Source organism: Triticum dicoccoides, chromosome 5A (genome assembly GCF_002162155.2).
Source record: "Triticum dicoccoides isolate Atlit2015 ecotype Zavitan chromosome 5A, WEW_v2.0, whole genome shotgun sequence".
In the NCBI taxonomy this organism is placed as follows: domain Eukaryota; kingdom Viridiplantae; phylum Streptophyta; class Magnoliopsida; order Poales; family Poaceae; genus Triticum; species Triticum dicoccoides.
The window spans coordinates 624344716-624357251 of record NC_041388.1 but is presented as its reverse complement, the minus strand read 5'-3'; the positions used below and the strand labels follow the sequence as shown (position 1 = coordinate 624357251).

Sequence of the window (12536 nt, the reverse complement as noted above, 5' to 3'; positions counted from 1 at the left end):
AAGGGGAAAGCGGGGGGGAGAGCGATGGGGGGTGGGGGGTGGGGAATAAAGGCGGGGAGGGGACGACAAGTGTGTGCGATGTGAGGACGCGCCCGCGGGAGGGATGGGTCTCGCTCGCTTTGGTACCCATCGGCCGACGCCGGCCGGGGGTGGGGCCGGGCCCGCCTGGAGGGGAGACGGGCTGGGCGAGCGCGGCGTAGAGGTTTTCCGGGGGAGGAAAAGCTGGAGGCGTGGCGTGAGATGCAGTGGAACAGTGCGGGTTGGTCGGGCCTTTGCGGAGGAGCACGCGAGGCGATTCATTCCGGCTCTGCTCTGGAACAGCGGCAGGGGTGAATTATTGCGCGGGGCTAGCGTTTTCTAGGCTTTCTTTCTGCCCACCAACCTATCAGTAGCTAATCATGAAATCTATCTAGCCTAATAATCCCTTGAACTTGTTGTTGGATATGCTAAAACTGGTACTAATTCTGATTTCGCTGTAGTACTTTGTGTGTGTGTGTTTTTTTCCTTCTTTCCACTGACGACTCCTACCACTAACCAGCGCACTGGTAGGCGGAAGTCCCACCGACGTCCGGTGGTGAGTAACGCTGGCCTGGTCCTCTCGTGTGAACTGCATATAAAATAAAAACAACCCAAGTGCTAGTGCTTCTCACGCACCAGCAGGAGGCAGATTTATAGTGGTGCTAGTACAGCAGAGTTCAAAGACAAAGTTACTCCGTTTCGAAAAAAAAAAGACAAAGTTACCACGGCAACAGTCGCCACACTTCACACGAGACCCGACACCCCGGCGGCAGCAACAGCCAGTCCTGTCCAAACGCACTAAGGAATGATGGGGTTCAGTCAGGCCTTGCCACCGGCGAGGGCAGTTGTTACGCACAAACACGGTTTCAGGGTTACAGGCATACAACAGCAGTGGTTGCCCTCTGCTCACGTTCTGTCCTAACGACTTGATAACGTTTTTTTTTTCTAAATCATTGCCCTATATCATTCAGCGCGATACAGCAGGTCAACTCCACTCGACCTGATCATCAACAGTTCAACTCCATTCAGACGGGGATACAACAGGTGCAGCAATGGGACGATAAATTAACAGCGGCCGGCATAGCAAGAAATCCCTACGGCTGCTTCCAGGAGTATGTTGAGTTGAATGAACCTCCTTGTAGCAGCATTGCCCGTGCACATGGAACACAACAGATCATCATCTTGCAGCAGTTCGGTGAATCACTCGGCTTGCGGGTTCTTCATGGTTATTATCTTCACTCTGGCAAGCCATTGGGAGCTTGGGCTTTGACACGGTATACCACCTTGGCAGCCTGCTGTCTGCTCTCATGCTGTGATCTCAGGTTATCCTGCTTTGGCTGTCTATTATCCTGCTTAGGCTGTCTATTTGCCCTTGGGTCCTGCTGCTTGGCAGGTGTACCAGCCTGGCCTCCGCTTGGTTGCTTGCCGATCCAAGTGCTGGGAGGTAGTGGTGGGGGAACCCCGTTCACTGGTTGCTGCTGCTGCTGCTGCTGCATGAATCCTGCATTTTGAACAGGCCTCTGCTGTGGGAATACAGCATTTTGAACAGGCCGCTGCTGAACAGGCCGCTGCTGTGGGAATGGTGCATTTTGGAAAGGTCGCTGCGGTGCAAAATTGGCGTTCTGCATGGGCCGCTGGGGTGGGAACCCACCATACCGATTCGGATATGGCTGGTTTGGAAAATATCCAGGACTCTGCATCCTGGGATTTTGATGCATTCTTGGCCCATCTTGAATCGTCAGTTTTGACATCCCTGAATGGATGCCACCATCATTGTTTCGATTGTTTGGCCGCTCTAGTATCCGCACATTCTGTCTGTTGGCTTGAGCTTCACCAAAGAACTGAGGCCGAGGATTTGGAGCGCTTCTGGACATGTGTGCATGGTATGGGTTGTCCACAAAACCCCTCTCATATCCCAAAGGTCCAGAGGGCCTTGCTCTGTTTCCAGGGCCATAGGGTGCTGCTCCGTATGGAACATGAAGCAGCCCAGCAGAGCTGCCAGATTTGATCTGCAGGGAATTTTTCAGTAGACGGTGTGCAGCCTCTCCTAAGACAGAACCTGTCAGAGCTCCATGCACCTGAGGCCTGGAATTATCAAATTGTTCACAATGAGAGCAAACAATTTATCAATTAGCCAGGCTACGGCTAAAGAGAAAAGGTACGAAGTTCACATTGAGAGCAAACAATTTATCAATTAGCCAGGCTACAGCTAAAGAGAAAAGGTACAACGTTCACAATGAAAGCAAACAATTTATTTTTGAAACGGATAAGCAAACAATTTATCAATTAGCCAGGCTACAGCTAAAGAGAAAGGATTTTTATCAGTTTGCCATTATTTGTGTCCTGAATAAGATGTGTATTAATCTTCCATCCGATAGAATAGGATGTACTCCAGTAATCTATACGCGGTACTCAATGCAGAAGTAGTGTCAACAGTTTCCGCTAAGAACATATGAAATGGTAACCATACCTGTCTCGTGTCTGTCGCCGACTATTATCTTCATGCCACAACACAGGGAAAGGTTTGAAATCGTAAGGTTTCAATATCTACAAAATGGTACACTATGTTGGCCAGTGATTTATCTCAACAAAAGAAAGACCATATATTTGAATTGGGAAAATGAACAGTGGTCAACCAATCCAAGACAATAAACTATTCTTTTCCAGCAAACAAAAAAAATATGATACTCCTTTTGTTTCACATACTAGTAAATGCACACGTGCAATGCACGTAAATATTTAGGCAATATATTAATTGCACGCGGATATTAGGTATGCTATTTTTTGTGTGTTAATCCTGTTATTAGTGCAATATTTGGTATGATATTAATTGCACGTTAAACACATTTTAACGCTCGCCATTGGAGCAGTCTAGGTCGTTGGATTGACTTAGTTCGATGGCCGAGATCAGTTGGATCTGCCCCTTTGGGTCTTTTTATATTGGTATAGATAAGTTACTGTGGCTTGCATACAGACAACTTTATCCTTGAATAGTACAGTACAGTATAAAAAAGTATTTCATCCATGTCACTGCATGAAAATAATTAAATAAAAATTGGTTCATCCAATATATACTTTTGGGAACATGAAAGTATTGTAGAAAAATAATGATCAAAGTAACATCTCCTAGGCAATGCAGAGTCAAAAAAGAATGCCAAATTGCATGAGGCCGAGGAGGCGGCACAAGAAAACTCGTCACCACTCATTACACACTTAGCTGAGTCATGTTAGCAATTCCTCCATTTACCATCCAAGGCAGAAGTTTAAAAGGCTGAGCTAGAAATGATTATGCTATTAATACCAAGAAACTAAATATGTTTATGTTTAATTATCACCAATAAGTATTAATTATCAAGCTAAACGCGCACAAGGTTAGCAGGAGGATGATGCATAAAAAAAGGTTGTGATCTTCTGGAGGCCAGGTCTTGTTATGCTGCTAAAGATTCATCTGGAGAACTATGATCAGCCCAGACAAATGGGATGCTGGAATATGTTTTTTTGAGTTTTGAGCTTGTCAGGGGCCCGCTGTTGGCAGTTTGGTTCAGCCTGGTTGTATGAGTTAGCTGCTTTTCGTTTTTTATTCTGTTGTTCAGAACTTATTATGTTGGCAGCTTAAGGATGGATTTTTGTTGTGTCTGTTCTGTTATCCCTTGATAACGGAACCCAATCCATTTTTTGGATCGAATGGGAAAAATTGCAGATAGGGTTAGTAAATACCTTTGGAGGTATAATGGCACCCTCTGGAGGCTCCGGGATGTGTTTGTGATACTGAGGGTTAACATAGGTAGCATTCCTGGAAAACAATAAAAGAATAATATAACACTTGAAAGATTTGATGGTCACATTTGGCTTACAATGTGCTTTTCCATCTTATGATACTTACAGAACTCGGTTATTGGTGATGCCATTGAAGCCCTTAACTGGAGATCCTACAGAGATGCTGTACCAATTTCTTTGAGATAAACAAAGAAATCCATTCATTCCGCCACTGAAACCAGGAGCCAATATACCAACATTGTAAATAAATATCGAGGCGAAAGCACCATCAAGAAATAGACAATCCAGATCAATATATGCAGTATATATACCAACCTAGCAGCAGGGTCAATGGGGACACAATAGGAAGGATCTGCTATCATTTGTTGAGAGTACATCTGATACAGGAATGCAATCTGAGCAGCCAATGGATGAGTTTCCCGCACATAAATTATGTCAAACATTGTCGTATTCCTGAATCTCTCTTCTTCCTGCAAAAGCCAGTAACAACCAAAGCACACTCAATAGCTGAAAAAGGAACTACAAGCCTAGGATCAGAATCAAAGCACACGTTAACTCAAAACGATCCTAAAATAGAAGTCAAAGACAAATAAGACTTAACACATTGATAAAGATGGATCAGAATCTACATACTGTTAATGTATCTTCAAGTTTCTGTGTCTCCGCAAGCAACCGCCTTTCATCAATAAAAGGCAATTTCGCAATACCCTGGAAAAGAAAAACAGAAACAGATCTCCAAGCTATAGTTAACCGGACACCTGACGCAAAACTGATTCGTCCATTCATTGATTACCTGCCATGCAAAACGCTTTCCATTCATGTCTATTTCAAAATCTGCAGTTGCAAAAGGAAGGTGGTATGGAGTAAGATACAAAGTACCAAACAATGCATGATGAGGTCCGCAAGAAAAGGGATACATCATATCCTCAATACTACATCTTTGAGATCTCTTATACTGTAATTTTTAAGCAATTCCACTCCCCATAGGCAAGAGATGGTGGTACCTTTGGGATAGAAATAATTCAACGGTGAATTTGGATCAGTCATCAAATCCCCGTAGTGCTTTGGCAGTGCATTAGAGCTACAGAAAAAATGAAGAATGTATGGTGGTTTTCAGCTTACGACTCGTGATATGTTTATGGATAGGCTCGTTAGCACAGAGAAATGACAAACCTAGCAGCTGGCAGTGTTCCCATTAGTTGATCAAATGGCTTGAAAGGTTGACCCAAGAAAAAGGTTATCTCAAACTCAGTCAAATTTTTCAGGTCAGATGCAAAAGGCGCATAATGGTATGGATAGAACCTGTTTCAGGTGAAAAGAATTAAAAAAATAACAGAGTTCATACTTCATACTTGATTACAAACAAAGGGTTACTCATGATCATTAGCTTTGCCAACCAAGCTGCAGAACTTATATGTGCCTATGTTCAACTGGTCAGCTATGCATGTGGACATGACGGGTATGAAGTATGTTAATAAATGATTGAGACAAAGTCAAGTTTTCAACTCTGAATTTTGGCAGGAGCCCAGTTTTTTTAACCCTGATGAATTCTAAAAAGAAAGTTCACTTTTCAAACTCCTACGTGGATTCTACAGCTGCAGCATAATGTTGCACCACAGATAAATAGCAGCTGTTCCTGACATCATCACAAAGAAGAATCACTTTGGATTTCATGGTTGGCAATTGTACAAGAATTAATTATTTTATACCAAGTTACAACACATGATGTTGCAACAATTAGCAATAGACTGATTCCAGTATGATTTAGAATTATGATCATGGAGTTGCTACAAATAATAAGATAACTGAGTCTCAAGCATACAACCAATAAATAGGTCACTCGAGTATGATCGTGGAGTTTGAGAATCTTTAACAAGACGTATTGACATGAGCGGTGAAAATGGCTTGCAAAAAAATCAAGTGATGTTTTCTCTACCAGGAGAAAAAACAGTAGTTATGCATCCTCAGAGTTGATGGTCAACAATTACCTACCACTGCCATGAACAAACACCCTGATAATAATATCTCATAACCCAGCAAAGACCTTCCGCATATTTCTGAACCTGAAAACATGGATTGCATCAGGTTAAACAAAAAGGATTGCAGATAGAGATAACATCAGCGTTAAGAGCATGTGGTCAACAAATAGGCAGATATGTACTACAACTACTCTACAAATTTTGTTTGAAGGAGACCTAGTAATCTTTTAACAACAGAGTAGAACATCTCCAACTGATCCAGATGGATTAAAACTAACAACATGCTTCTCAAGGATAATGTGGCATGTAAATATGTGGGCTGGAGAGTGTGCATATAGTCTTTACACGTAGATCTACGAGTCAAAAATCACTTCGGGTTCCTATATGTAATATGTATATAACTGAAAGCCCAATCTGGGAACAATTTATATCAAGTTTAGTTTTGATTCTAGAAACAAGTGCGATCCCTTTTTATTATTATTAATCTATTCAGAAATATGGCAGCCACCATTGCAAATACAGCAGGATGTTTATTGGAGTCAATACATTGCCATAAAATAAATGTTGATTGTTTTGCAAGACTAAATATGGCATCTTAATCAAGAATGTGTTCTTAATATTGTTGAACACAAATCATCGATAATGGCTCGCAAAAAAATGTGACATGGTTAAATTACATTTTATTGATGCAATCATAGAGGCGACACATTCGCGATGGTGCTGTAGATAACAAAACATTACTTTAGACCACTCAATTTATAGCATGTGAGATTCAGTCATATACCACATGTCAAACTCAAATAAAAGAAGAAGCACGCCAGGACTGATAGTGTATGGTAATGCTTGATGATAAGTTCATGAAGTAGTGCCACTTAAGAAACCAACGGTGAATAGCAAGAAGACTCACAACATCTCTCTGAACTTGATCAATGGGCTTTGATTCTGCCTCTTCTCTAAATTTCTCAGCATAGTACCTCTCCCTGTATCCTGGCTCTCCTAGTTTAACCTGAAGGGCAGTCAGTGCAAAATAAAAGATAGGCAAAACTTACGTAACACAAGCTGCCACACTCCCTATTTAATTAGCATAAACCAAAACGCTAGAAATTATTATATTTACAGATTCTTTGGATTTTAAGCAAATGCTACTATCAGATTTTGGAGCTACCAAAATGTCGTAATCTGAAAAATTGTGTGGTGCGCATAATGTTACTCCTAAAAGTAATATAAGAGAAGACGAAATGAAGCATACAAAGACACCTACAATACCAACTAGGAAAAGCAACCCACAGATAGACATTGTTCCACATACAGTTCTAGTCAATTGTGAAACCCTTAGATAGTGACAGACAGCCGTGCTCTGGAATCATGCAAGATACTATTTGGATATGAGATTAGAGCAAACTAAAACTCCTTTTGGAGAGATTGCCCAGACTTGATTTCATATGATCTACCATCAATAGTTCTGTACTATCAGTCCACTCTCCCACTACAATAAGAGAAACGAACCAAGAAGAGAAACAAACCATGTCCACATATTGATTTTCCTCGGAGTTCTCTCCCTGCGCTCTACGTCTATCCTCGTTGTTCTCGTACGCCTGCAATTTAAACATCATACCATTCATTGTCATTAGGGATAGCAATCACAAAAGGACAGACTTTGTGCACTTCATTCATTAGTTGAAACTAAGGTTGCCATGAACCGAAAAGGTTAGAAATTGTTTTTAAATATATGCTCATATGGAAGCTGAACTACACTCCATGTGGAGGCATTCAAGAATAGCGAGTAAGAATTGTTCATCAAAAGCAGCAGCATATTGGAATCCACTTTCACTATTTCAATGCAGCTTAACTCTCGAATCGTGACTCCCACCGTATGGATACAAATATATATTTCACCAAAAGCATATAATTGCACCTTAGAACTGGGCCAAGTAACTTGACCTTGTTAGCATAAAATGCCCTAAGCATCTTCATACCAGACATACATTTGCACCATAAAATAGTTATTTCAGGAAATGACATACATAGGTTCATGTACACTAACATGGATCAAAGGTGTAGCATTACAGAAGTCAAGAACGCATTAGATTAGAGAATAGCTAGAAAGTACCTTCTGAATACGTGCACGCTTCCGGAAAATTTGTTCTTCATGGATAGCAACAGCCTGAATGAAATGCTCCACTCGTTCCAGTAAAACCTTTCATTAAAAAGAAGAACATGTCATGGTTTCGGACAACTATAAATACCACCAAGCCAATATGTCAGGCTTAAAGTGAACCACATCTATTTTGGTTTATTTTTTGTTCCGGTTACAGGGAAGATACCCCCACCACCTCACACAGTAAGGCAGACAAGCTAAACAAGGGGAACTATAATGAGCAGTTACACAAGATTGGCCAAGCAAAGAAAGCCAAAACCTGGTAGCTTCTTAAACAATAACAGGTTTATGTTCCCATATTCTAACGTCTACACAATTGCGTTCTTTGGAATGGGGTGGATGTGGTCCTAGAACCATGGTGCTGGCAGGGAAGAAAAAGCCTGTACACAAGGGAAAATAGAAGTACAGAAGGAAAAGAGTGAACTGGAAGTGTTGGGATGCTATGGTTCCTACTCCGCAATAATAATGCATTTAATGCATCACGGAAAATGGGAATCATGCAGTCAGTTGATCATGCTCAAGCCATAGTCGGAAAAAAAATTAGGCATGATGCTTCATCAAAGTGTACACAAGGAAATCAGGTTCAATCTAGTAATTTTACTATGATGTCTCTATTAACCCAATTCTGCCGTTACAGGTTAGTTCATCTGACTCCTATCATTCATCTCAAGGAATTTTTACACTGCATCTTACAAAGTAATGATACAATATGAAAACATGTGCAGGGATGTCCTCTCTCTGTTGGTTTCCCTAAAGGATCTAGGTGATACCAGACAGGGACAGCTCAATAATTTGTTTATTATATTACAACTTACAGCTAAAGCTGATAATAATCCAATATTACTCCTTTTTAAATTATTTAAGCAAAGATAATGGTATTTTCTTTGAACCATAAGAGAATTTGAGCACAAAGAAACTCTACCTCACCCCCATCAGTGAGGTAACCGCCCATTGGTTTGAACTCTGCTCTATAAATATTCATCAGAAGATTAATGGCACCCTACAGTGTAGAACAAGAAATTAATGACTTCATAGCTCAAATTATCTGGTGAGACAAAAAGAAACCTATTAAAATAGGGAAGTCTGTAAATCAACAGACCTCGCGAATTTCCAAAGTCGGCATGTGAGGCAGAAAGTCATTCCCAACAAAGAAGCAGAGAAACACAAAATCATCCAAGATGCGTTCAAGGTTTATCTTGAAGGGGGGATCTACAATCTCCAGATCCTTCTCCAGGTATTCCCGCAGCACCCAGATGTTAAGAAACTGTTAACAAGGTCAATAGTTGCACAGTGAATGACTATAGTTACAAATTGCTTATCAGATGCATCCCCCAAAAGACAATAGACACAAAAGGAAAGGAGAAGGAAAAGGAAAAATAGTAGAGCAGAAGCTGTCATGCTTCTGAGTACCTGGTACTTCTTTTTATGAATTGGAGGGAGCTCCACGACATTATCAGCAGGACCAGGGCCTTGGCACTCAGCAGCCAAATGCCCAACTTGACCACACAGAAAGCATTTTTCATGTTGCCCTGGCATGGTGATCACCTGTAAAGTCAGTTGAATTCTGTAGTTACAGAAGTACTCCTAAATTACCATAAAGAACGTGAAATTTGACTTAAGAGGCATTGGACAGAGTCAGTTGCATGCGTACAGTTCTAAATAAAGAATTGTTGCAAATTTACCTCTCTTAAAATTGAGAAGTGGACCTCATGAGTTGCCAGAGCAAGCATGATCAAATCAGCATCCTGAAAAATGTGGTGATCAAATGAGTAAAAAGGTGGGTGCAAAAATGGCAGCTACTTTGAAATTTGCGAGTAAACTTACAAGGCCATATAAGACATGGCGTGTGTTTGGGTCAAACCCTGGAAGATTGCGCTGCAGACGGATATATGACATGATCTTATGTTCCCCCTCTCCAGGAACATTTGAGTCCGACAATATTACCTTACAAAATGCAACCAATGCAGTTCCCATTTAATACAACATAATAACGACAAAAGCGAGTAATTAACCCAACATGCGCTAGTATCACACCTTGACAGACTGCCACCCAGGGGAGTGATTCAATCTCAACTGTATGTAGTACTGAAGCGCCGAAGAGAGTACAAACATGAAGGGCGTCCCGGGAGTTATGACATTCGAGTCGATTGCCTCCGACTTCTCCTTTCGGACCAAATTCCTCCCCTCCGCCTCGAATTCCAGCCTCAGCCTTTCCTCCTCGGCCGCCTGAACAAAGCAACAACATGAGAACAGCCACAGCTGCCTGCAATGGCAATGCCATCAAGCCCTAGCAGTAACCTTACCGCATCAGCCGCGTCCTTCGCAGCCCGGAACCGCCTGGACCGCTGCTGATTCATCTTGGCTCTCGGCGCAACACCGTCTGCGCAGTTCAGCGGAACGTTAGCGAAACCAACTTAGCATGAAACCGCATTAGCACAGAGCAAGCAGAGCAGGCAAGCAAGCGAGCAGCTCACCGATCGCCATGTAGAGGATCTTCCTGGGGCGGACGAGGCAGAAGAGGTGGTCGATGTAGTCAAAAATCGACTTGAACACCTCGTCGTAGGTGGTCGGGGAGGGCTGCGGGAGAGAGAGAGAGAGGGGACCATGAGCGCGATAATAAGCAGGGAAACAAGTAGCATTAGCTTGACGAGGGTTTAGGGGAGGAAGGGAGAGCGTGGAATCGGGGGGAAATCGAGCAGTACCCGGCCCTCGGGGTGGAAGCAGGGGTGGATGATGCCGTTCATGTCGAGGTAGAGGTTGTCGAACTCGAGGCCGTTGGGGTTGGGGCGGCGCGGGTCGACGGGGACGAAGGCCCCGGGCTCGAGCTCCACGGGCTCCTCCTCCTCCGCGTCCGACACCGTCTGGGGGTACCGGTCCGCCAGCCACCTGTAGAACGCCGGGACTCCCATCTCTCGGAACCTTCGGGCCGGATCCCTCTCCTCTCCTCTCCTCTCCTCCTCGGGGGGCGGCGGCGGCGGCGCTTGTGGCGCGGGCGGTGGCGTGCGCGGCGCGGGCGGTGGGGCGGTGGCTCCCCTGTTCTTCTCTCTGGTTCGATCTGGATACGAAGGGGGCAGGAGGCTGCGGGGTGGGGAAGACGGGGTAATGGGCTCGCTCGCGTCGCGTCGCGTGCGTGCCGGAGCTGGTGGTTGGGCACTTGGGTTCGGCTTCGGCTCGGTCGCTGCCGTAGGCTTTGTTTGCAGTCGTGGCGCGATCCGACCTGATCCGGTCCGGATAAATGATGGGGTGCAGTGAATTAATTTCTTCTTTATTTCTTTTGATTGATTGATGACACCACGGTACTCGTAATTACGAGCTGCAGGAGACTGCCAGAGGGGTACGATACGTGTCTTGGACGGTCAGGATTGTGAAGTGGCCCATGCATGCAGTCACGGCTCTCTACGTGTTTGGCAATGTTTAGAAAGGGCATCGGAGACATCTCGGCCGTCTAACCTCGCGATCTAACGGTTCAAGATCTCTCAAGGTTGAGCATCAATCATGTTAAGCGCACTGCCAAGCCACTAATCACACCTGTCAACACCTAATCTCGTACCTCACCGTCTTCATCATAACTACCTCTTTGAGCTCACCATCTCTCCTCTCCCCTCTAGTTGTCGGCCGCTCACCACTCCTCTGCAGGCCATCATACGTCGTTCTGCCGCCTCTGCCATCTAATTGTCGGCCTCTCCTGCATCCTCTTCATCAAGCTCCCATCCCAAAACCTGCACAATGCCCGCCCTAGTGCCGGGGGGCTTCTTGCGCGGGTGGTGGCTCCTCTCTTCTTCTCTCTAGTTCGATTTGGATACGAAGGTGGCAGGAGGCCGGGGGACGAGGTAATGGGCTCGCTCGCATCACATGTGTGCCAGAGCTAGTGGTTGGGCACTTGGGTTCAGCTTGATCATTGGCTTTGGGTTGTCGTGGTGTTGTAGGCTTTGTTGTCGTGACGCGATCCAACCTGATCCGGTTCGAATAAATGATGGGGTGCAATGAATTATTTTGTTCTTTATTTCTTTTTATGACACCATGGTAGTAATTAGGGCATGAGCTATGGTGGTGGTCTCGGTCTCCACCTAAGCAAAAAAACGGTGAGGCCACAATATGAATATTCCCCATCCAACACAAGCAACATCTCTAGTGGTCCACCTATCTCTCTTCGTAACTACATTTTTACTTTCCATCCAAATAAATACAATTGCTCTCTCCTCCACTCCTCCTTACCGTTTGCCTTTTTCAGCGAGGAAGTCGGATCATATGCTAGAGGTCGTTTCTGCTTTTCTCCTAGAGACGGGTTGCTCATCCGACGTGTACCTATGGGATAATTGTCCACCTTGGAGGGATGGCCATGCCCTTACGAGCTGCAAGTTGCAGGAGATGGAGGGGTATAGTATGTATCTGGACGGTCAGGATTTGTAGAGTGGCCCATGCATGAAGTTACGATCACTAGATGTTTGGCAATGTTAGAAAGGGCATCAGTGACATCTCACCCATCTAATCCCGTGATCTAACGGTTCAAGATCTTCCAAGGTTGAGCATCAGTCATGTTGAGCACTCTAACAAGCCACAAATCACACCAATCGACCCCTAATACCATACCTCTTCGTCCTCAC

The 12536-nt window shown here is 44.0% G+C and overlaps 1 protein-coding gene across 1 annotated transcript in view; it reads right to left on the bottom strand.

The window, feature by feature from the left end:
- Nucleotides 1–10999, bottom strand: part of LOC119303510 (5'-3' exoribonuclease 4-like) — a 14902-nt gene extending 3903 nt beyond the window's left edge. The window contains exons 1-23 of the mRNA XM_037580644.1: nucleotides 10635–10999; nucleotides 10407–10509; nucleotides 10236–10312; nucleotides 9967–10158; nucleotides 9757–9876; nucleotides 9615–9677; nucleotides 9343–9477; nucleotides 9032–9196; nucleotides 8855–8932; nucleotides 7885–7971; nucleotides 7298–7369; nucleotides 6682–6780; nucleotides 5788–5858; nucleotides 4969–5097; nucleotides 4800–4876; nucleotides 4589–4629; nucleotides 4429–4503; nucleotides 4111–4265; nucleotides 3902–4006; nucleotides 3736–3811; nucleotides 2489–2565; nucleotides 1299–2103; nucleotides 536–607 (exon numbers count right to left, since the gene is read on the bottom strand). Of these exons, the coding sequence (XP_037436541.1) occupies nucleotides 536–607; nucleotides 1299–2103; nucleotides 2489–2565; nucleotides 3736–3811; nucleotides 3902–4006; nucleotides 4111–4265; nucleotides 4429–4503; nucleotides 4589–4629; nucleotides 4800–4876; nucleotides 4969–5097; nucleotides 5788–5858; nucleotides 6682–6780; nucleotides 7298–7369; nucleotides 7885–7971; nucleotides 8855–8932; nucleotides 9032–9196; nucleotides 9343–9477; nucleotides 9615–9677; nucleotides 9757–9876; nucleotides 9967–10158; nucleotides 10236–10312; nucleotides 10407–10509; nucleotides 10635–10841 (3081 nt within the window). The 5' untranslated portion in view covers nucleotides 10842–10999. The remainder of the gene's footprint in view (nucleotides 1–535; nucleotides 608–1298; nucleotides 2104–2488; nucleotides 2566–3735; nucleotides 3812–3901; nucleotides 4007–4110; nucleotides 4266–4428; nucleotides 4504–4588; nucleotides 4630–4799; nucleotides 4877–4968; nucleotides 5098–5787; nucleotides 5859–6681; nucleotides 6781–7297; nucleotides 7370–7884; nucleotides 7972–8854; nucleotides 8933–9031; nucleotides 9197–9342; nucleotides 9478–9614; nucleotides 9678–9756; nucleotides 9877–9966; nucleotides 10159–10235; nucleotides 10313–10406; nucleotides 10510–10634) is intronic.
- Between the last annotated feature and the right edge of the window lie 1537 nt (nucleotides 11000–12536).